Source organism: Chanodichthys erythropterus, chromosome 23 (assembly GCF_024489055.1).
Source record: "Chanodichthys erythropterus isolate Z2021 chromosome 23, ASM2448905v1, whole genome shotgun sequence".
Lineage (NCBI taxonomy): Eukaryota > Metazoa > Chordata > Actinopteri > Cypriniformes > Xenocyprididae > Chanodichthys > Chanodichthys erythropterus.
The window spans coordinates 27,640,931-27,664,488 of record NC_090243.1 but is presented as its reverse complement, the minus strand read 5'-3'; the positions used below and the strand labels follow the sequence as shown (position 1 = coordinate 27,664,488).

The 23,558-nt window shown below is 35.0% G+C and overlaps 3 protein-coding genes across 3 annotated transcripts in view; 1 reads left to right on the top strand and 2 right to left on the bottom strand.

Annotated features, from left to right (window-relative positions):
- Positions 1–890: 890 nt before the first annotated feature.
- Positions 891–5,331, bottom strand: ppp1r3g (protein phosphatase 1 regulatory subunit 3G). The gene has a single exon (XM_067377934.1). It carries the CDS (start codon positions 5,099–5,101, stop codon positions 4,343–4,345), a length of 759 nt encoding a protein of 252 aa, XP_067234035.1. The 5' UTR covers positions 5,102–5,331; the 3' UTR covers positions 891–4,342.
- Positions 5,332–13,835: 8,504 nt separating this feature from the next.
- cyb5a (cytochrome b5 type A (microsomal)) lies at positions 13,836–21,513 on the bottom strand. Its single transcript, XM_067377643.1, has 5 exons — positions 21,278–21,513; positions 20,375–20,503; positions 16,624–16,653; positions 16,470–16,504; positions 13,836–16,251 (listed from the first exon to the last, which is right to left on the bottom strand). The coding sequence occupies exons 1-5, from the start codon at positions 21,410–21,412 to the stop codon at positions 16,167–16,169; spliced, it is 414 nt and encodes a 137-aa protein (XP_067233744.1). The 5' UTR covers positions 21,413–21,513; the 3' UTR covers positions 13,836–16,166.
- A 309-nt stretch (positions 21,514–21,822) lies between these two features.
- The window catches only part of LOC137013766 (uncharacterized protein C18orf63-like), a 29,396-nt gene continuing 27,660 nt past the window's right edge, over positions 21,823–23,558 (top strand). The window contains 2 exon segments of the mRNA XM_067377698.1: positions 21,823–21,950; positions 22,185–22,319. Of these exon segments, the coding sequence (XP_067233799.1) occupies positions 22,186–22,319 (134 nt within the window). The 5' untranslated portion in view covers positions 21,823–21,950; position 22,185.

The window sequence follows — 23,558 nt, the reverse complement described above, 5'->3', positions numbered from 1 at the left end:
CACGTCTCCCAGTCAACATTCTCGCTTGCTTTGGCCACTTTATACTCCTGTGTTACTCGCAGCAACAACTCAACCTCACTGTCGGTCCATTTAAAAAACTCTGCCTTTCCTCGACATTGCCTCAAAGTAAATAAACGCCTAGCGGGAATGACGCAGGTCGAAGATTTACTCATGCGCAGTAGGGGAATGTAAGTGTTTTCATACGTTTCAGTGTGGATGAACAACTTTTGGAAAACGTTTGAAAATGATAGTGTGGACGCGGAGCGTTTTTAGACGAAAACTCAGTTTTCAAATATATCCAGATTAGTGTAGACATAGCCTTAGTTACCAGTTAGGATCAGTTTTGAAAGAAAAAAAATGAGATGACTAACGTATATGGATGGAGTGGCAACCTTGTGGTACATAGTGTGCATGTTTTTAATTTTTTCTCTGCATATCCATCTTATTCCCATGACTTATTCCCTTTTAAGACTAGTCTAAGGAGTTCATGCAAAAGCCCACTGCTCTATTTGGGCTTTTTATTTACAGAGCAGAAACATCAAGTGTCAGTCAGTCTTCTCTTCTGATCTATTTCACATCCACAATGTTTTGTTTATTATACTGAGTTTTGCTTTTATATTATATTGACTGTGCAGATTTGTGTTCTTCCTAGCCACCTTATTCCTGACAAGCCTACTGCGTTTCGAATTGTGGGTGGCACTTCCGGTTTGGTGAACTTCCGTTCAAAAAGATTGAAACGAATAGTTTCAAATCAAAAGGTTACCCTACACATACACATATTATCCGTCAGTTTGACTGAATGAGCTGTCAGTTTTTCTTAATGTTTTATTTTCAGACATCATGCGAATAACGTAACATGACATGTTATAACAAGAATATCTATGGCAAGAGTTCAGTCGCTGCATTCTTTTCCTCATGATTACTTTTGTTTTTCCCCCTTTGCATCCCACTGTAATAGTATGAAAAAGACAACATATACTGCACATTTGTGGTCTGTTCTTCTGATTTAATTTACAATATATCCCATTAATAATTCACTGGATTGCACAAAAAAAAATCTCTCGTTTCCAGGTTAGTTTTCACAGGTAGCTAAATACAATTTATTATCTGTCAAAATGATGGAAATCACTTTGAAATATTATTACGTAATGCTGAAGTTAATGAACATTTTTGATTAAGGCAACTTATATTACATAATACTGTTATTGCTGTGGAAAGAATCATGCTTTTGGGGTTATTCGTGGTCTGTTGAAAGTACCTTGTTGGTGCTTTCACACTTTTAAATGTCCTTTTAATGTTTGATGGTTAAAGGGTGAGTAAAATAATGTCACCTCATTGTACCCAGTTTAAAAAAAAAAAAAAAAAAAAAAACGTATTATTGTATTCATAGAGCGAGCCTTTCACTGGCTGTTTACATCTTAAAGCTTGGGGTAATTTTTATTTGAAAGTGAACTAATCCTTTAACGGAAGTTACACCCATAATTCACACAAAGCGTCATGGGAATAAGATGAATATGCAAAGAAAAAATTAAAAACATGCACACAAGGTTGCCCCTTCATCCATAATCAGGCAAAAAGGAAATGGTTACAAGTACATTGTGCTGCACTTTATCAAGCATTTACTGAGTATAATCTCAGCTGATACATGAAATCTCATGTGCATACATAAAGAATATTTGCATATGTTCAAACAAACATTTGCATATTGCAAAACAGATCGCCACCTTCCCTCTGTGTGCTCGTAGTCAAACAGATGCATAGACCAAACAACCACTGGAGGGAAAAACTGTGGCAAAGCTGGACTTTAGTTACAATGATAGATAGCGTATCTCATATGCATACACACAGACATTATTTGACCTACTTTACTTTCAACACAGCCAATCTCTGTCCTCATACTGAGAGAAGTGTAAACAGTTCTGGTGTCTTCCAACTCTTTATTCTGCTATCAATGCAGAATGCCTTTCAATCGACTCTACATAGAATGATTTACAATACATACAATACAATGTGCAGTTATTAACCCTTTATTCAGGTGTCTTTTAAATTATGTAGTTTTGAGTAATTCCGTGACATTTTACATTTAAAGTCCAACGCGGCTAAAGCAGATTTCATTCAGAAGGAAATTTCAGCAGCATCTGTTGGTTGTCCCAAATGGAACTGATGAAATCACATAATGCATTGTTATATGGTTTCATCTATGTTAAGTCTCTGCATTGCAAAAAATAAAAATAACTGTGCAGCCATGATGAAAACAACACATTTGACATTATTAATAAATGACTTGACTGAAAACCAGGTTGCATCCCTTGCATTATTTAAAAAGTTCACCTAAAATAAATGAAAATTGCATCATCATTTGCTCATCCTTATGTAATTCCAAAATGACTTTCTTTCTTCTCTGGAACACAAAAGGAGAAGTTGTGGAGAATGTCCAAGCTGCTCTTTTCCATGCAGCAAAAACTTGTAGTATCCTGAATAGGGGCTGTCGAGCTTCAAAAAGGCACCATAAAGCAGTCCATACAACTTGTGCACAATATTCCAAGTCTTCTGGAGTCATACAGCTTTATGTGAGTGAGAAACAGTCCAAAATTCAAGTCATTTTCTCACTAAAAAGATATGATTTGCATATTCAAAAAGCGTCACATATCAGCGTCTCACACTGTCAGAAAAAAAAAAAGGTACAGTGTTTGTCACTGGGGCAGTACCTTAAGGTACAAAAGTGAAAAAGGTACATCTTTATACCTTCTTAACCCTAAATGGTGCATAATAGTACCTTTTTATCTTTTGCACCGTACCTTTTTTTCTGACAGTGCAGACAGATTGTGTTGTTTAAATGCAAAAGTGAAGCAAATGCAGAAGACAAGATTTCAGAAAAATGAAAAAATAATGACGGCTCCTGCATCCGCATCACAGGAATGTGACGTGCTGCTCACGTGAACAGTGTCGGCCAATAATGAGCCGGCGTTCTGACATTTCTTTTTGCGCACAAAAAGTATTCTCGTCGCTTCATAACATTAGGTTGAACCACTGTAGTCATGTTGACTATTTTAACAATGTCTTTGCTACTTTTCTGGACCTTGAATATGGTAATTATGTTGCTTTGTATATATATATATAATATATATATATATATATATATATATATATATATATATATATATATATATATATATATATATCATCAAAAATATCTTAGTTTGTGTTCCAAAGATGAAGAGTCTTGCATTTTTGGGTGAACTAACCCTTTAAATTTCAGTCTGTTTCTCACACAAAAGATACTTGTGACATTAGAATAGTACAGCAAATGAGATGAATGGGCCACCTTTATAGTACATTTGTGGTGATTTTTGGAGCTCGACAGCCCTCGTCCACTTTCTATGTATGCATCTGAGCAGTGAATCTCAACCTTTTTTGAGTAATGGACCCCCGTCCTATTTAAAACCGTCCTCAAGGACCCCAGAATAATATGGGCTCATTGGTATCATTAATGTCTTTGTGACGACCAAATGCAATCAAGTATAATTTACTACATTAGTTGACTTAATTTATTCACTAGTTGTCCAATATTCAGTCATATCGTCAGTTATATTATACATATATTGTCTTCTTTCATGGGAAAATGTCAAATGTCGGAATACACAAATATTCATTTTCAGATATTTTATGGACTCCCTGACATTACATCGATCCCTGGTTGAGAAACACTGGATCAGAGCATTCTGCTTGGACATTCTGCAACATATCTTGTTTCGTTTTCCAAGAAACAACTTTTGGGTTTGGAACAACTAAACTATTCATTTAAAACAGATTTTAATACCAGGACATTACTTGCAATGTCCATTTATTTTCACACAAAACTTTACTGAACTGAGCTGGATGAAAACACCACAGAGCTACTTTTTATCTGATACTACTTTGTTTCATAATTAATCAATTTTGCAACATCACCACTGTTACTGAACCGAACTGACTAAACTCGAGCTGAATAACAACGCTATTGTCTTCTATAGAGCTGCTTATAGCTGAATTGAATTAATTTCATAATTAACGAACTTAGTTATTGAACTGAACTGAATAATGACACTGTTGTCTTTTTAGAGCTGCTTTACAGCAGATTTTCCTGTTTATCACTGTGAAGCTGCTTTCAAAAATGTGCATTGTATAAAGCACTATAGAATCAAAGGTGGCTTGACTTGATCCACTCATCGTATAACCTTATTGACATCCCCTTGAGAGCACATTCATGTATAGTTTGTAATATCAGTCCTTCGTTTCAGTCATTTGCGTGGTCAAACCGTACCAATTTGGCTCAGCGTGCCGTGCGTAAAAGCGCGTCATTTCATATCGCGTGGAAAGCTGCGGTCTCACTGGATGTCGAGCTGTGGTACTTCAGGGAATAGTTCAGCCCATCGTTGTTGTCCCAGAACTCAGAGTTATCTTCCCTCATGTACACGGCGAAGTGCACAGAAGCGCTCGGATCTAAGAAAGGAGGCGTGTACATGGTGAAGGAGAAGCGCTCTCCGCGCGTCTTGTCCTCGGTGGGCACGGGGATGGCTTGCGCGTCCACGAACGAGAGCCAGTCGTTGAAAGTATACCTGACCCCAACCTCTCTCCTTCCCATCGCCCGTATGATCCCACGGACATCAAACTGTGTGACCGTGACGCTTTCCAGCGCGACGCGATAGCGCGCGAGCCGCGTCTCCATGTCACCGGAGTCCACGGGCATCTTGAACGTCGGAACCAGATAGTCCAGTGCCAGAGTGGACTTGATGTTCACGCACAAGTCATCCATGATCTCCCGGTCCTTATGACGAGGGAAACTCTTCAGCCTGTTAAACACTTTGGCGGGAATATGAGGATCCTCGCTGGTGCTGAAGTGCTTGACGCTCGCCAGATTCAACCCGAGCGCGTCCGCGAACTTCACGCGTTTTCTGCAGCTCTGGGAGATCTGGTGGTACAGATTCGCCTGCTCTGGATACGCAGGTAAGGACTTGGCTCTTCTCCTGTCTTTCAGGTACTCGGGTATCTCCTCGGGTTGAAGATCATCATCGGAGTCCATTCCGTTCTCCATCTGCTCCTCGTTCATTATGTTCATCATTCAAGGTTTGTAATGTCCAATGACAGAATGTGTCATTCCAGGAGAGTCACTCCTGAGGAGCATGTATGTGCAGACTTGGGAACTAATAACAACTCCAAGTGAGCATATATGTGCAGTTCTATATTAATGGTTTGTCTAGTAATCAGTTACACGCTGGTTACGCCCACCCACTGCAGGCTCCAGCTTGCCTCGCTCGAACCAGATAGATAAATGTAAGAGTAAATTCAGTGTGTCAATGAGACAGATGTCAACATGCACTTTTACACTCTCTTTAGAAACAGAACAACTATGAAATTCCTATAAAGAGGCATTTTCTCAAGGTCAGAGGTTTTACAGATGCACATCAGACTGTCTGCCAACCATATATATATATATATATATATATATATATATATATATATATATATATATATATATATATATATATATATACTGTTCAAAAGTTTGGGGTCAGTTTTAATGTTTTAAAAGAAGTATCTTCTGCTCACCAAGCCTGCATTTATTTGATTAAAAATACAAACAACAGTAATATTGTGAAATATTATTCCAATTGAAAACAGCTGTTTTCTATGTCAATATACAGTAAAGTGTAATTTATTCCTGTGATCAAAGCTGAAATTTCAGCATCATTACTTCAGTCTTCAGTGTCACATGATCCTTCAGAAGTCATTCTAATATGATGATTTGATGCTCAAGAAACATTTATGATTATTAACAATTTTGAAAACAGTTATTAACATTTTTATTTCATGATGCTATGATGAATAGAAAGTTCAAAAGAACAGCATTTGTCTGAAATCTAAATCTTTTGTAACATTGTACACTACCGTTCAAAAGTTTGGGGTCAGTAAGAATTTAAATTTATTTTTGGGGGATAGAAATAAAATTAATCAATACTTTTATTCATCAAGGATGAGTTAAACTGATCAAAAGTTACAGTAAAGACAATTATAATGTTAGAAAATATTCTATTTTAAATAAATGCTGCTCTTTTGAACTTTCTATTCATTGAAGAATTTTGAAAAAAATTGTGCACAACTGTTTTCAACATTGTTAATAATCATAAATGTTTCTTAAGCATCAAATCCTCATTTTAGATTGATTTCTGAAGGATCATGTGACACTGAAGACTGGAGTAATGATGCTGAAATTTCAGCTTTGATCACAGGAATAAATTACACTTTACTGTATATTGACATAGAAAACAGCTTTTTTTAAATCGGAGTAATATTTCACATTACTGTTTTTGTTTGTATTTATAATCAAATAAATGCAGGCTTGGTGAGCAGAAGATACTTCTTTTAAAACATTAAAAATCTTACTGACCCCAAATTTTTAACGGTAGTGTATATATATATATATATATATATATATATATATATATATATATATATATATATATATATATATATATATATATATATTTATAATAACTTGAATCTTTGGTTTGACTGTATATATCATTTTGAACTTTTGATATTGTTTATGAAAGAAGTCTCTCATACTCACCAAGGCTGCATTTATTTGATCAGAAACACAGTAAAAATAGTAATATTGTGAAATATTATTACAATTTAAAAACATATATTTTCTATATGGATATATTGTAAAATGTAATTTATTCCTGTTATGCAAAGCTGAATTTTCAGCATCATTACTCCAGTCTTCAGTGTCACATGATCCTTCAGAAATCATTCTAATATGCTGATTTATATTTTTGCACACTTATTATTTATAATACATTTAAATAAATCAATAATTTAAAACATTTTAAAATGTTCCACACAACAACATTACAGTACTTTTGTATATAAATCATATATATGATATCATATATAATCAATAAAAAGTAAATGCTGTAATGTGAACACTTTGAAATGCTTGATAAATCAGTTCTGGTCTTCAGATTTGATCGTCACGCTGCGTTCCAAGAGTTTTGTTATCCAGTATAACATCACTGGGTTTTCTAACTTCTATCACACCATCTGTTTTCACTTAATAGTTGTGTTCCAAATGACGCACTATACACTATTCACTTATTCTATGCACTACTCAACCATCAAGTGTATTTCAGTCAGCACCACTCAAGTCAAAAATTACAAGAGACAGAATTTAGTCAGTTTTTTATTGGCATATTTTGCTAAAGTTACAATTTGGTGGTATGGCTCTGTTCTAACAACCTCCCATTTTATTTTTACTAGGAGAGCAGCAGAAAATCCCCCTTTTGAGAACAGAGCTTGCATCAATGACAACAGAATGACACTGATTAAGTTATACACAAGTTTAAGGAGGAGCTGGGGAGGAGGTGGGTTGCAAGCAGCGGCGTGCAGTGGAAGCAGCCAAGCAGGCAGAGAGACGGAAGCTACGTTTAAGTAATGCGCCTTATTTTAGAGTTGCCAATGGAGTCCATAGAAATTGGATCAGCTGATATGGGTGGGGTTGGAATTTGAGAATCAGCTGATAGCGGAGCTTCACTACGAGGCCTGCCTGAACTAATGCTGATGCTTAACTAATCATTTTCTCATTCAGCATCAGAAGCCGCCTTTCCACCGCAGGAACTTTCCCCAGGAACTAGGGACTTTGGGGTGGTACTCAGTGTGTTTCGACCGCAGGAACCAGGGTCCAAATGAAGTTCCAGGTAAAAATTTCCCCCTCAGAAAGTCCCTGCTCACGAGGTAGTACTTTTACAGGAACTTTGGGCGGTGGGACTTGGGCGCTGAACATGCCGATTGCTTGAGTTCGCGCAGCATTTTGATTGGTTGACTCCACACAGCATTTTATTTCAACCACCTTTTTTAAAAAGTCTGTTACAGTGTGCAGTAAGAGTTGTTTGAATCAACAGTGGAGTTTAAAAAATACGCCAGATGGACCATCAAAGAGGTTCAGACATTATTAAGCTATTATGCAGAGGATGAAATCCAGTCCTACATCACCGGACTTAATCTTTGTGGTACTTAAGACCGCGATGGAAACACAGACAGCAACAAATCTGGGGGAAAAAAGCTCCTGGGATAAACTGTTCCGTAATTTCGGTGGAAAAGTGGCTAGAGTCTGAAAGCCCCTCCACTGCGACAGTTGAGTGCATGAAGTGTCCGACTTTCCACACTTCGGCTGTTTCCGGTACTTATTTTGAATAGGTAATTACTTTGTGAATGCTAAAAAAGTATAAAGTATAAAAGTTCTATATAGTATGAATGCAATCTGGACATACTATGTCTGCCATGTTCTCATAATCATGCGACTTACCAGTGTCAGTGGCCGTGGCCCTGTCCCAAATGAAACCCTAAGCCCTCACAATCTTTATCGCCAACTATATAGTAGGGGAGTGTGCAATTTCAGATACAGCCTTTGTTTTTCAGTTAATTAAATGCATCATCTGGGTATTGAATGTGCACTTCTTCAGTGTGAACACACCACTCACACTATGTGTACTAGAATAGTGCATAAGTACACAGATTGGGACGCACCTAATATGTGACCCTGGACCACAAAACCAGTCATAAGGGTCTTTTTTTTTTTTTTTTTTTAATTGAGATTTATATATCATCTGAAAGCTGAATAATAATCTTTTTGTTATGACAGGACAATATTTGGCCAAGATGTAACTATTCGAAAATCTGGAATCTGAGGGTGCAAAAAAAATCTAAATATTGAGAAAATCGCCTTTAAAATTGTCCAAATGAAGTCCTTAGTAATGCATATCCACTCACAAAAATGTTTTTTTGATATATTTATGGTAGGAAATTTACAAAATATCTTCATGGAACATGATATTTACTTAATGTCCTAATGATTTTTGGCATAAAAGAAAAATCGATAATTTTGACCCAATGTATTGTTAGCTATTGCTACAAATATATCTGTGCGACTTATAAGTGGTTTTGTGGTTCAGAGTCACATGTAGACAGACTGAAAGCAGAGCGAGTAACAGATTTTCCTGGATTGGTCTGTTTTCTCCCACTACACGATCACTCAAATCATGTTTATCTGCTTGGATACATGTAAAGCTTGATGCTTTGACGTCTTATATATTATTAAACAACTGACCATTTGTTTTAACTTCTTGTTTATTGAACAACCACACAGTTACAATCATGCTGTTGGTCTAAATATGAGCACATCCAGGAAAACCTACGGCACTGGACACCTATACGAATAAACAGACATCCAGTATCCTGAGACTGGTCTAGATGGAAACATTTATAGTGCAGCTGCTGGAACAGGGCAACAGGAGTCAGATGTATTCAGCAGAAGTGTAAACAGAGCACAGAGCGTCCATCCAGTGTGAATCTCTCTGTCCAATACAGCAGCTGCTCTCCCAAATAATGACCACAGGTCAGTGAGAGCTTCAAAACATGCTGTTATCACAGACTAAACAAACACACTGCGATGTGGACAGATACACTTGACCTAATGTGGCTTTCTTATTTACATGTGTGCATGTAATGAGCAAATGTATGCTGTAACATATCATAGTCCAAAGCTGTTTAGATGCGATTACAAGCTGAAAGCACAATACATTTTGTGCTTTGTGTGATGGTTAAAGTAAAAATGTCAGAATTTCTCCTTTTAACTTGTATGTCACAATGACGTATATAGCGATGACCTGCCATGCTAAATTGACATTTTAAACCAATGAATTCTGAGACACTCCAAAAGATCAATGCAAATGTATATTTAACTATTACATTTTTTTTAAATATCAGAATATACTATGGTTCTACATTTAAAGTTACAACTGTGCTAAAGGCACACCTTAAGAAAAATGTGCTTTTCACTACTCCTATAGTGATTATTACATGTAAAAATGATGGAGCATCAGATTTTGAGTGAAAATAAATCATGAAAGTGGTTTGTTTGTTTAAAAATCTTATAAATGTATGAAGATGGCAAGGTGACACATGGGGTAAAAGGCTCACCAGCATGGGAAAAAAGGCATACAGTATTTAGCTAATAATGTTTTTAGTAGTGTCTAAGTTAATTCAAAACAATCACTTTAGAAAAGTTTGTAATATTTTCGTTTTATTTTGATAATTATTGTTCAATAAATATATTGTGATTAAAATGTTCATTTTAAAAATACAGAAACAATATTATTAAAAAAAAAAACCCTTATGATTCAGAAAGCATTGAATGAGATCTCTCAATAATTGAACATAGCTTTACAGTAGTAACATGATATTTTATTATATGATTAATAAATATGATAGTTTCATTATAAATATGGCGACTTAATATATTATATTTACCATCTGCAGCAGCTGCAATTCACCAGCAGATGTCAGTGCTGTAACACTTCCTGGCCACCAAAAGGTCTAAACATAAATACAGTATGCTGGGCAGAAAACAAAGTCATTCCATTAGATTAAAAAAAAAAAAAAAAAAATCCAGATATCACAATCTATTGATTTCAAAACCTCAGTAACGTTTTTAGCTTAAGTTTTGCTTTGAAAGTGTATCTTTCTTAAACATAAATGTCACTAGGTTTGATATAGCCTAATGAAACCACATTCATTCATATTGCGTCTTACTGTAAGCAGTGTTGAGTGTAATGCATTACTAAGTAGGCAGTACTAATTAATTACTGTAATTTAAATACTTTTCCCTTGAAAAAGTAACGTAAGGGATTACTCGTATTTTTTCCGTAATTTCCAGTTACTTCTGATGTAATTGCATTAAAACCTGGATAGAGTATAAACGGTTCCATATAAAACAATAAAGGATTTAACATCAGAATGTAACATCTAATGTTAAAAAGTAAATTATGAATGTAACTTTCAGGGTTATGTCTTGTTTAGCTGTGTTTTTGTTCATGTGTCTTTTGGTTTTCAAGTTGACCCTTTCAGTTTAGTCTTTTTCGTGCCCTAGTTAGTTACTGATTACATTCACCTTGTTAACTCCGTGTTAACACTGCCCTTGTCAGTTTGCGTCTTCGAGTTAAGTGGTGTTGTTTCATTTGTAAATGTAATGTGTCTTGCTTCCGATGTCATTCGCTTCCACAAAACAGCTTCTTATGCTGCTTGATATATTTCTTACCATATTGTTTTAATACATTGTCTTAATTATAACCATGCTGGTTTGTATCACAAACAGTTTTACAGTTTACTGCATTTTGATATTCTTCTCGTTATTTCCCTATAGCCGCTAATAAATCGGAAGTCCTTCTGCGTTGAAAAATAAGGTGGATTCTCTGTGAGAAAAAAGTGAGTACACCCTAAGTGAACATGTCAAAACTGTGTGCAAAGTGTCAATATTTTGAGTGAGCACTGCACTGTTATCTAGCACTGCCTTAATTGTCCTGGGCATGGAATTCACCAGAGCTGCACAGGTTGTTGCTGGGATCTCCTCCATAATGACATCACGGAGCTGCTGGATGTTAGACACATGGCGCTTCTGCACCTTCTGCTTGAGGATGCCCCACAGGTGTTCAATAGGGTTCAGGTCTGGAGACATACTTGGCCACTCCATCACCTTCAGCTTCCTCAGCTAGGCAGTTGTCATCTTGGCGGTGTTTGGGGTCATTATCATGCCGTTCGGCCCAGTTTCTGAATGAATGGCATCATGTTCTGCTTCAGAATGTCACAGTACATGTTGGAATCCATGTTTCCCTCAATGAAGCAGAGCTCCCCAGTACCAGCAGCACTCATGCAGCCCCAGACCATGAAGCTACCACCACCATGCTTGACTGTAGGCAAAACACAGTTTTCTTGGTACTCCTCACCAGGGTGTCACCACACATGCTGGACACCATCTGAGCCAAACAAGTTTATCTGAGTCTCATCAGACCACAGGATATGGTTCCAGTAATTCATGCTCTTGGACAGGTTGTCTTCAGTTTGCGGGCTTTCTTGTGAGCCAGCTTCAGAAGAGGCTTCCTTCTGGGATGACGGCCATGCAAACCAACTTGTTGCAGTGTGCAGCATATGGTCTGAGGCTGAGCACTGACAAGCTGGCCTTCTGCTTCTGCAACCTCTAAAGCAATGCTGGCAGCACTCATGCGTCTGTTTTTGTAGCCAGCTTCTGCACCTGACGCACAAGGCCTTAACTTCATTGATTCAACTTCTTTGGTCTGTTCCGAGTGGAACTCGTCTTGGAAAACTTCTGTATGACCCTGGCCAGTGTACTGTAACTCAGTTTCAGTGTGTTACCGATCTTCTTATAGCCTAGGCCATCTTTGTGGAGAGCAACAATTCTAATTCTCAAATCCTCAGAGAGTTCTTTGCCATGAGGTGCCATGTTGAACATCCAGTGATCAGTATGAGAGAATTGTACTCAAAGCACCAAATGTTATCTAATACAAAATCCACACATTTGTATAGTCCTGTCAAGCAGACAAAAACATTAACATGATGAATTGGACATGTGGCTTTGCATGGTTAAATGACGTACAGCTGTTATCACTTAGGGTGTACTCACTTTTGTTCCCAGCTATTTTGACAATAATGGCTGCATGATAAGTTATTTTTAGAGGACAGTAAATCTATACTGTATAATGCTATACAAGCAGCACATTGACTACTCTAAAATATATCCCAGTGTCATTTCTATATATATATATATATATATATATATATATATATATATATATATATATATATATATATATATATATATATATACAGTACAGTCCAAAAGTTTGGAACCACTAAGATTTTTAATGTTTTTAAAAGAAGTTTTGTCTGCCCACCAAGGCTACATTTATTTAATTAAAAATACAGTAAAAACAGTAATATTGTGAAATATTATTATAATTTAAAATAACTGTTTTCTATTTAAATATATTTCACAAATGTGATGCAAAGCTGAATTTTCAGCATCATTACTCCAGTCTTCAGTGTCACATGATCCTTCAGAAATCTGATCTGCCGCTCAATAAACATTTAATGTGTACAATATTTTTTTTTCAGGATTATTTGATGAATAGAAAGTTCAAAAGAACAGTGTTTATCTGAAATCTAATCTTTTGTAACATTATAAATGTCTTTACTGCCACTTTTGATTGATTTAATGCATCCTTGCTGAATAAAAGTATTCATTTCTTTAATTTCTTTTCAAAAAAATTAAAATAAAAATTCTTACTGACCCCAAACTTTTGAACGGTAGTGTATAATGCTACAGAAGCTTTGTATTTCAGATAAATGCTGTTCTTTTGAACTTTCTATTCATCAAGGAATCCTGAAAAAAAAAGTACACAACTGTTTTCAACATTGAAAATAATCATAAATGTTTATTGAGCAGCAAATCAGCATATTAGAATGATTTCTGAAGGATCATGTGACACTGAAGACTGGAGTAATGATGCTGAAAATTCAGCTTTGATCACAGGAATAAATTACTTTGTGAAATATATTTAAATAGTACACAGTTATTTTAAATTGTAATAATATTTCACAATATTACTTTTTTACTGTATTTTTAATTAAATAAATGTAGCCTTGGTGAGCAGACGAAACTTCTTTTAAAAACATTAAAAATCTTAGTGGTTCCAAACTTTTGGACTGTACTGTATATATATATATATATATATATATATATATATATATATATATATATATATATATAGATATATATATATACATACATACACACTCTTAAAAATAAAGGATCTCTTTCCATTGCACAAAAGATTCATTATAGTGGAAAAAGGTTCTTCATACTGAGAAATCTCTTTTCACAAAAAATGAAGAATTCATTCTTTTAAGAACTGATCACTCACTCAAAAAAATTAACTTTCACTGTTGTTAGTTTCACTCAAACCATCCTTGTTCACCTTACTTAAAAAACTCATGTAATGTAACTCATTTTACTAAAAATGAGTATTGTCAGCTTTACTTAAGTGTTTGTTCAGTCAACTTAATAGTGAATGAAATGCACAAATTAATGTTGACAACTGGGCAGTTGATCCATAGTTCCCAGCATGCTTTGCAAGGGACTGCATTAGGACAAAGACTATAGATATAGAAAGACGGTTCAGCAGTTATGAATGGGAGAAACTGCAATGCGCAATATGGCGGAATACGTCCCGCCTTCTAATTAAAAGAGCCAATTGCTGATTGCAGTTTTTGAGATTTCAGGATTCTCCCATTCAAATAGTTAGGACTTGGTCTTGGATGTCCGAAATAGCTGCCCGGGGGCATTGCAAATATGGCCGCCGAGTGAACAGACTTTCCTTGAAATGGACTTTGATTAGGAGAGAAAATTTAGGGATTAAAGTGTTATTTTATGTGTTTTTCAGTAAAGGAAATGATGTTGTTAGTTTATGTTAGTGTTTAATGTTATGTTGGACATTTAGAGGAGTTTCTTAGAGGAGTAATGTTTTTGAATTTTGTGATTACCATTTATACCATTAAGAGTGGCACCTCAATAAGATAAATTAAGTCAATAAATGTGTTCACCTCACTTGATAAACAACATTATTAAGTAAACTGCACATATAAATATTATGTACCTTGACAAATTCAAATGATTTGAATTCACTCAAAAAAAAATTGTCAGCTTTACTTTAATTTCTTTTGTTCATACAACTAAATTGTTATTTGTACAGATAACTCAATATAGTTGACCAAAAATGGTTCTTCTATGGCATTACTGCGAAAACACCCTTTTAGAAAATTTATAAAAATGCATATGCAAAACTTTTTTCTGAAATGAGTTTACAGCAAGTATCATAACCAGTTTCTTTGTTTATTGGGACACAATAAAGCTGAATGATTTGACTGCTGCATTTCAGTCAATGTGACATAAAAACACTAGCACAGTTTACAGTGTGTAATTCTCGCACATTAGCATTAGAATGGGAACGTTGCTTGTATCTTATCATATACAAGTATATTACATTTATTATTTTTTTTTTTTTAAAGGAATGTATAAGCACCGTTCATGGTGGTACACTGATATGCATTTAAATGGCACATCGATGTGTAACTGCCAAAAAAACAATTATATTCACTAAAGATGTGATGACTTCTAGCTGATTGACTATGTGTTTGTAAAAGAACTTAAGCGCATAATGACTTCAGTTACACTTAATTTTAAGTTGACGTAGTTACATTGTACTTACTCAAATAAGTACTTAGTAATATTAAATAACTACATGTACTTACTATAGAGTTACGGTTTGGTTTAGTTACTTGTAATTATGCATAATTTACTGTTATTACTATAGTATGTACATGTAGTAATGTGTAAATACGTCACCTTAAAATAAAGTGATACCATGACTTCTTTTGGTTAGGTTGTGTACAGTCACATTCTGAACATGTCTGATTAATATTTCTCACCAAAATCAAAAGAAAAATATGAAATTATGTTTTGCATAAAACAAATGAAGACCATTTTTGCATTGCAACATTATTTTCAAGACAAATTAACATTATCATAATGCAAAATAAAAGTTGGCGATATATGAAAATATGCTTAAATTTTCATTAAAAAATAATGTCACAATGTAAAAAATCTTAATGGTCCTAAAAATAATCGTAATTTTATTTATGCAAAATCCAGTATATTATATAAGTAACTATAAACCTATATAAAACTAACTAAACTATAACAATAGTTTGATATTGTTTGATTTTAATAAACAAACAATATCAACTTGAATTGTATTCATTGATTTTCTGAGATCTAAAAACATTTGTATCATTTCTCTCTGCTCGAAGTAGCATTAACTTGCATGTGAAAATTATGCATTTCAAGTGAAATTAAATTATTTCTTTGAGGAACAAACTGTTGTGTTTATGAATGTGATAATATTCAGTATATTCCACATTTCAGCCTGCATATTTCAACTGGATAATTCTGTTACACAACAGAAAACAAAACAAAAAAACAATTAGACAATCAAAACTTCATCTTTAACGTACATATTTATAATGCTCAAAGTAGATCTAAAATATACTCTCATATATCATAAAAACATCTGCATATCAGTAATTAAATCCCAAAGGGACATACGTGACAACAAACATTGAAACTAAAACAAAAGTTGCCTTCATTAGTAGAATCTTTATGGTAATGGAAAACCTGAAATGGATTATGGGAACTGTAGTTTCCACTGAGCCCATCATGCCTCCTCTGTGGTGTATATACGGTACATCAACGTGACGATTACCGCGGCGACAGCAGGTATCAACCAGTTTGACCACCAGCTGGAACAAGAGACGAAATGGAAGGTTTGGAACAAAGCACTCTGTAATTAGCTTGAATTATTAATTGGATACTTGCTGTTTCTGAATTACAATGGAAAGTGAAAGGTGAGGGAAAAGAACATGATCCCTCATACAAGAAAAAAAGATGTAGTGTGTAAACACGTATCTGGTTTTCTTAAAAACATCTAAACCCTCAGTAGGCATAAATGTAAACGTACCTTGTTGTTTCTTGGACGGTTGTTACAAGTGACTCCTGTTCAACAGAAAACCACATGCATGTTTAGGTGGTTCTACCCAATGTGAGACAAAAACAGTGAAAGGCAGTGCAGTATTTGTTTGTTAAAACAACATGGAGAAGAATGCTTTACGTACTGGTGGTTTGGCAAGCTTGTCCCTGTCATCCTGAGAGGAAGGGAGAGGAAGAGAGGCATGATTAAAACATTCAACAGGTTTTTTTCTTCTTCACACATTCACATTTTATTAACAAAGCAAAAGCAATTACCATGTCTTAAAGCATACACTGACCGAAACACATGAATAAACTTTATGGTGGTTTTCAAAATCACAGATGGGCAAATAAATATATGTGTATATTTTTTTATATATATACAATACAGTCCAAAAGTTTGGAACCACTAAGATTTTTAATGTTTTTAAAAGAAGTTTCGTCTGCTCACCAAGGCTACATTTATTTAATTAAAAATACAGTAAAAACAGTAATATTGTGAAATATTATTACAATTTAAAATAACTGTTTTCTATTTAAATATATTTGACAAAGTAATTTATTCCTGTGATGCAAAGCTGAATTTTCAGCATCATTACTCCAGTCGTTAGTGTCACATGATCCTTCAGAAATCATTCTAATATGCTGATTTGCTGCTCAATAAACATTTATGATTATTTTCAATGTTGAAAACAGTTGTGTACTTTTTTTTCAGGATTCCTTGATGAATAGAAAGTTCAAAAGAACGCATTTATCTGAAATACAAAGCTTCTGTAGCATTATACACTACCGTTCAAAGGTTTGGGGTCAGTAAGAATTTTTTTTTTTTTTTTTAAAGAAATTAAAGAACTGAATACTTTTATTCAGCAAGGATGCATTAAATCAATCAAAAGTGGCAGTAAAGACATTTATAATGTTACAAAAGATTAGATTTCAGATAAACACTGTTCTTTTGAACTTTCTATTCATCAAATAATCCTGAAAAAAAATATTGTACACAAATATTTTGTACAATTGTACACATTAAATGTTTCTTGAGCAGCAGATCAGCATATTAGAATGATTTCTGAAGGATCATGTGACACTGAAGACTGGAGTAATGATGCTGAAAATTCAGCTTTGCCATAACAGGAATAAATTACTTTGTCAAATATATTCAAATAGAAAACAGTTATTTTAAATTGTAATAATATTTCACAATATTACTGTTTTAACTGTATTTTTAATTAAATAAATGTAGCCTTGGTGAGCAGACGAAACTTCTTTTAAAAACATTAAAAATCTTAGTGGTTCCAAACTTTTGGACTGTACTGTATATATATATATATATATATATATATATATATATATATATATATATATATATATATATATATAAAATGCTGTTACTGTTCAAAGGTTTTGGTAAGATGTTTTAATGTTTTTAATGTGTTTGTTGTTTTTTAATGTTGTTTCTGCTCACTAAGGCTGCATTAATTTGATCAAAAATACAGTAAAACAGTAAAGGCCTTTGCACACTGAGTCCGAAATTTTCGCATGCGTTTTTTCGTATTCGCAATCCTAAAAATTCGTCACGCACCGAGACCTTGCACACTGAGTCCGATGCGTAATAATGAATGCGTTGCGAAAAAAATCGCAAAACAAATCGCAAAACAATACAAAATGAAGTCTTCAAGCAGTGAGCACGATTAGTTGTCTCCTAGAGAAAAAGAAAGAGAAAATATTGGGTCTATTCAATCCCGAGATTGCATAGAGAGAAAGGAGAATTCACCTCATCAAGGAGCTGCGGGATTATCCGAGCGTTTCAAAGTTTACTTCAGAATGTCAGTGGCTCTGTTTGATGCTTTACTACTGGCACAATCTGTCTTTATATTCGGTCTCATTGTATTCCTCACGTTGTTAGTCATTCAGTGCTGCTGTTTTGTGGTGTAGAAGACGTGGATCAACTTGTCAGATGGCATTCTGGATTTTTGCATTCGCGTACGGTGGCTCTGAATTGTCAAAACGTCTCTCAAAATGCGTGCCACGGATGCGAAAAACGCAGAAAATCGAACCTGATCCGAATATTTTTTTGACGGACGAAAGTTTCGGAGGCAGTGTGCAAATGCGATTGACATAACGTGAGGTCGAATTTATTTTTTAACGTGCGAAAGTTTCGCATGCGAATTTCGGACTCAGTGTGCAATGACCTTAACACTGTGAAATATTATTAAAATTTAAATTAACTGTTTTCTATGTGAAAATATTGTTATATGTAATTTATTCCTGTGATCAAAGCTGAAAACATTTCTGATTATCAATGTTGGAAACAGTTGTGCTGCTTCATATTTTTGTGGATACTGTGATACATTTCAGGATTCTTTGATGAATGTTAGAAAGCATTGATTTGAAATAGAAATCTTTTGCAATATTATAAAGGTTTTTACTGTGTGTCTTTGCTGAATAAAGAGTATTAATTTATTTCAAAGAAAATCTAATATACTGTATATGTTCTATAGGTATGCATTTCAAACTGCATTATTAATATCATGTTTAATTCACACTGGAAAACAATTTGTTATGTATACCTAGATTTGTTAAATACCTCACTGCACTTCTATACATTTCTTTTAATTTCATTCTTTTTAAATTCTACTTCTTTAAAATTGAATCACTGTTCTGAATGCAGTTTGCTATCTCACATCCAAATGAGGAATTGAACTGCATTCTAAATTCTTTTCTGCAGGGTGCACAACCCTGCTCCTTTCCTGTCATAGAAACTGTCAGACAGTATCTGTGCTGAATCATCCAAGGGGAATAAAAATGGATTCCCGGTTATTGATAGTATCTCAAGCACCTGGAGATCTACAAAAACTTCTTGGATTCAACTATGAATCAACAGACTTTTCATGGAACATTCCCAGATATCTCAGGGGGATTGGGAAGTTTGTGATTTTGGTATTTATATTATATATATATTTGTAAATCGCATAGGTTACCATTGGCATGCATTGGTGTGATGTCATCCATATAAATCGTTAATGACTATTCGTGCTTTTTTGTGTGTCAGTGCTGACTGATGGTTGCAAAGCAACAGATGCAAAACAGACTTTGAAAAATATGCAAGGTACGATTTAAAATTACAGGCACCAAGAGCTTTAAGGAAGCTTGTTTCTACCATGGAAATTAAAAAAAATAATAATAATAATAATTGTGACTTTTTTTCTCAAAATTGTGAAATATAATCTTATAACTGCAAATTATAAAGTCCAAATGGCAAGTCAGGATATAAACCTTCAATTCTGACTTTTTTCCTCAGAATTGTGCAATATAAACTTGATAGACTTTTTTTTTCTCAGAATTTATGTTTATATAATTCTTAGAAAAATATATATTCTGAAGGGGAAACAAATGGTGTTATGAGATAAAAAGTCGCAGTTACCATTTTATTTTATTTTTTTATTCCGTGGCAGACACAAGCAGGTATTAAAGCAAGGCTGTGAGGGATAAACTTACTGTGTTTTCAATGGCATCAACTGTAAAAAGTTGTGTAACGCTCCTAGATCATTTAATTTTCCACAGAATTTTATGTCTACTGAATTTTCTTGGAAAGATTTGTTTTCAGTGTTTAATCAGCAGAACAATCCAAAAACACATTAAATAACAGGAAATGTATGTCTATCCCTCACAACCTCACTTTCATTGCTGTTAAAAATCAAAAATGGCACTGTTGTGAATAAGGTCTTTTGTCTAGCATTTCAGTTTTTGTTGTTTTACTTTCAATATTGTGAACAAATGTGTTAATGATTTCCCCCCCAAGGAAATAGAGCATATTCACAAAAGCAGAAATGTTAGAAAGCAGGCAAGGTCTTCTTCACACTAACACTCAACAATAACACTGATTTCTGGTGGACCTACTGGATGCAGTTCTCCTATGAGCATAGAACTGGCCATCTCGCGTGCATCTGTCGAGTGGCCGACATCTTCAAAACTCTCAGTGGCGTCTCCACCCGCCTGCTCCCGCAGCACCTCCTCTCCTCCGGGGTGCTGTGGACATCAGCAAATACATCAGATCATCCTCCTGATCAAAGTCGAAAGCAAAGCCAGCGATGCTGACTTATAAATCCCTTTTGACCTTGATTGGCCTTTGAAAATTGTTCCCTAGGATATTATCAGCTGATGTAAGTGTAAAAGTGCTGAGTCATGCACAATATACTTAAAATACCTTATGCTCTTTTAGATCTAACATGAGTAAAATAACCAGAATTGGTAGTTCTCCTGATCTAGATAATGTGGAATGAGGTGAAATGTTAGTGGTTATCTGATCAATTACTCAAAGATAGTGTGTGGTGCAACTACAGCTTTTATTTACATAATTCTGACCACCAAAAGCAAATTTAATCAAAAATAACTGTGCATCTGATTGTTTAATGAGATATATTAGTTACTGCACTAATGCCAATTTCACACCAAACACATTAGTTGGCAACTGTTACACTTAAATCTGTCAGATCCAACTTTGAGAGCACTTGGCAAAGGTCACTCCATCAAATACTCGCTTTAAGCAGTGTAAACTTTGGTACTGTACGTTTTGAGCCGTCTTTTTCAATGCATTCATTTATTAACTCTATGCATATATATTTTATTTCTATTATGCATTACGATTGCAATTCAAAGGTGTTATATAGGTGCTATATAAACATATGTTTACACAATGCAATACGTAATGCATGCATTATAAAATTCCAAAACAACAATAGCATAATGCAAATGTTAGCGATGTGTTTTGGCACCATTTGAGGCTCTATTTTAAAAACTCACCTCCTCGAGAAACTTAGTAACGTCGTACACTTTATTATGAATAATAATCCATGTGCATTTAAAAGAGTTCCGTTCCTCCACCTCTGACAAACGATAATATTTAACACCCTTTCCGTCTGTTCCGTTGTTTTCCATTGGTTTGTTTAAATGTGTGTTATTTGTTCTGAAGGTTACAGAAACTCTCCTGTGAAACGATCACTTCACGTACTTCAAAACTGGACCTACCAACAATTGTATTTCCCAACTCGCAAGGGAACGCCCATTCCGCTTAAGACGGAATCTGATTGGATGGTATCATGCGTGGGTTGCCCAGTGTGTCTGTTTTGATTGGACCAAGGGCTGTCAATCAACTCACTGGGTCATAGGTTTCGGCGAAGCCAGCGAAGTAACTCGGCAGAAGTTCACGAAAGTTCACGAGAGCACAGTTCTCACGCAATACGGAAACGTTGCAGTTTATCGCCATCACGTTAATCTAGTGATGTCCGTTAGTCACAATTTAAGTGGGTTGCCCTTAACGCCGTTTCAGCCGCCTGTTGTTGATGTTGTTTAGGTGTTTCTGTCAGATAAGAGTGTGTTCACTTGAAACACTGGCACGCGAGCCTTCAGTCTCCTTGCTCTTGCCGCCAAAAGCTCGCGCCCTTGTACCTCAACATTTTTATAACCTCAAACTGAGGTAAAAACTACCTCTTTCTGTATTCTAATATGTTAGAAATCAACTGAGCTACATTAAGTGTATTGGAGTTTTGTCTCATCTGATGTAATTACAGAATCGTCGCGTAATTTCTCATGTTATCTTTGTAGCGAAATAGTCTCTAATTAACAAATAATACTGTAGCTCATTTTGGTCACAGACCAGTGACTTTGTTAGTTTGGCCAAATTAATTAACCCTCACTATTTCCCTTTCAGAATGAGTGGAAGTGGGGCACAATCTTTGTTTTTCCTCAGTCTTCCGGACCTGAGGAATTTGTGTTATGTAAATATGTTCTTCCCGAAAAGTTATGATGAAGGGGAACTGAGAAACAAACAAGTGAAAACCTGCAGGTGAAAAAGCGAGTATTATGTTTTAAAATATGAGTTACTAGTAGAAGTGTGCTGTTTTTTTTTTTTTGTTTGTTTGTTTTGTTTTGTTTCATACATTAATATTTTAATAGATTATCTTTAATTTGTGATTTAATGCACATGAAGTGTGATTAAATATTGTTAGACCGTATATTTTTAGGCTTGAAATTATGTAGCCTACTTAAAGGGGCAATATGTAATATTTTTGCAGTAAAATATCCAAAAACCACTAGGTCAGATTTGTTGACTTGAGTACTTACAATATCCCAAATGTTTCCAACTATTTGTAAATTGTGAGAAAATTGCAATTTTAATCAAGGCTCCGGGACGTGTGAGGAGTCGCCTGTCAATTGCGTCATACCCGCGTTACCCTCGGTTTACGGTTTTATTTTGTAGAAACCATGGAAACACTAAAGACGCTTTAATATTTACATGTTTTAATAGACAAGGGAACAACTGTTTTGATATATTTATAGACAGAAAACAAATTGTTATATAGCTCAACGCGTTTAGTTTTATTGTTTAAATCAAGAAAATTGATTTTTTGCGAGTACCATGCTTTACCATTCCTCAGAGAAAAAAACTATTTTGTCAAGAAGCTAACATAGCATAATCAGATGCAGCTTTGTTTTATTATTTATTAACAGTAATACAGCATTTTCTCCATCATACAATATGTTTTAAAATGAATTGCATGTCTTACTGCAGTGTGTAACAGTGTCTCACAGCAGACACCGAGCAAACGCAGAGTAACGTTATAATTTTCAATACTCTCAATTGTATCTAATATGATAAACAGAGCTGCGTTACCTCATTCTCATGACCAGAAAAGCAGAAGCGGCGCCGGCGACTGTGGCATAATAAAAGTTCTGCTGCTCGTGAGGCGTGTGTTGTGCAATCGCTCCAGCGGCCTGATTCAGCTCCACAACACTCGCTCCTGCTCTGCTTCATACTACAGTAACGTTAATAAACGCAACCATGAACATGAGTTCTTCCCGACTCCAATCCTTATTCTTTTGCACTGTCCGTTGAGATTGAGACCACATGTCCCAAGATTCCGCTCTCAAACTTGGCGTCATCAAGCTACGCCTTTGTTTGGAATAGGCCTCTAGCGGACAAAATTATTTACATATTGTAACTTTAAAGTCACCATGAAATCAAACTTGACAATTTTATGTACGGGGCCCCTAAGGGGACATGGTGATGGGAAAAAATTAGATG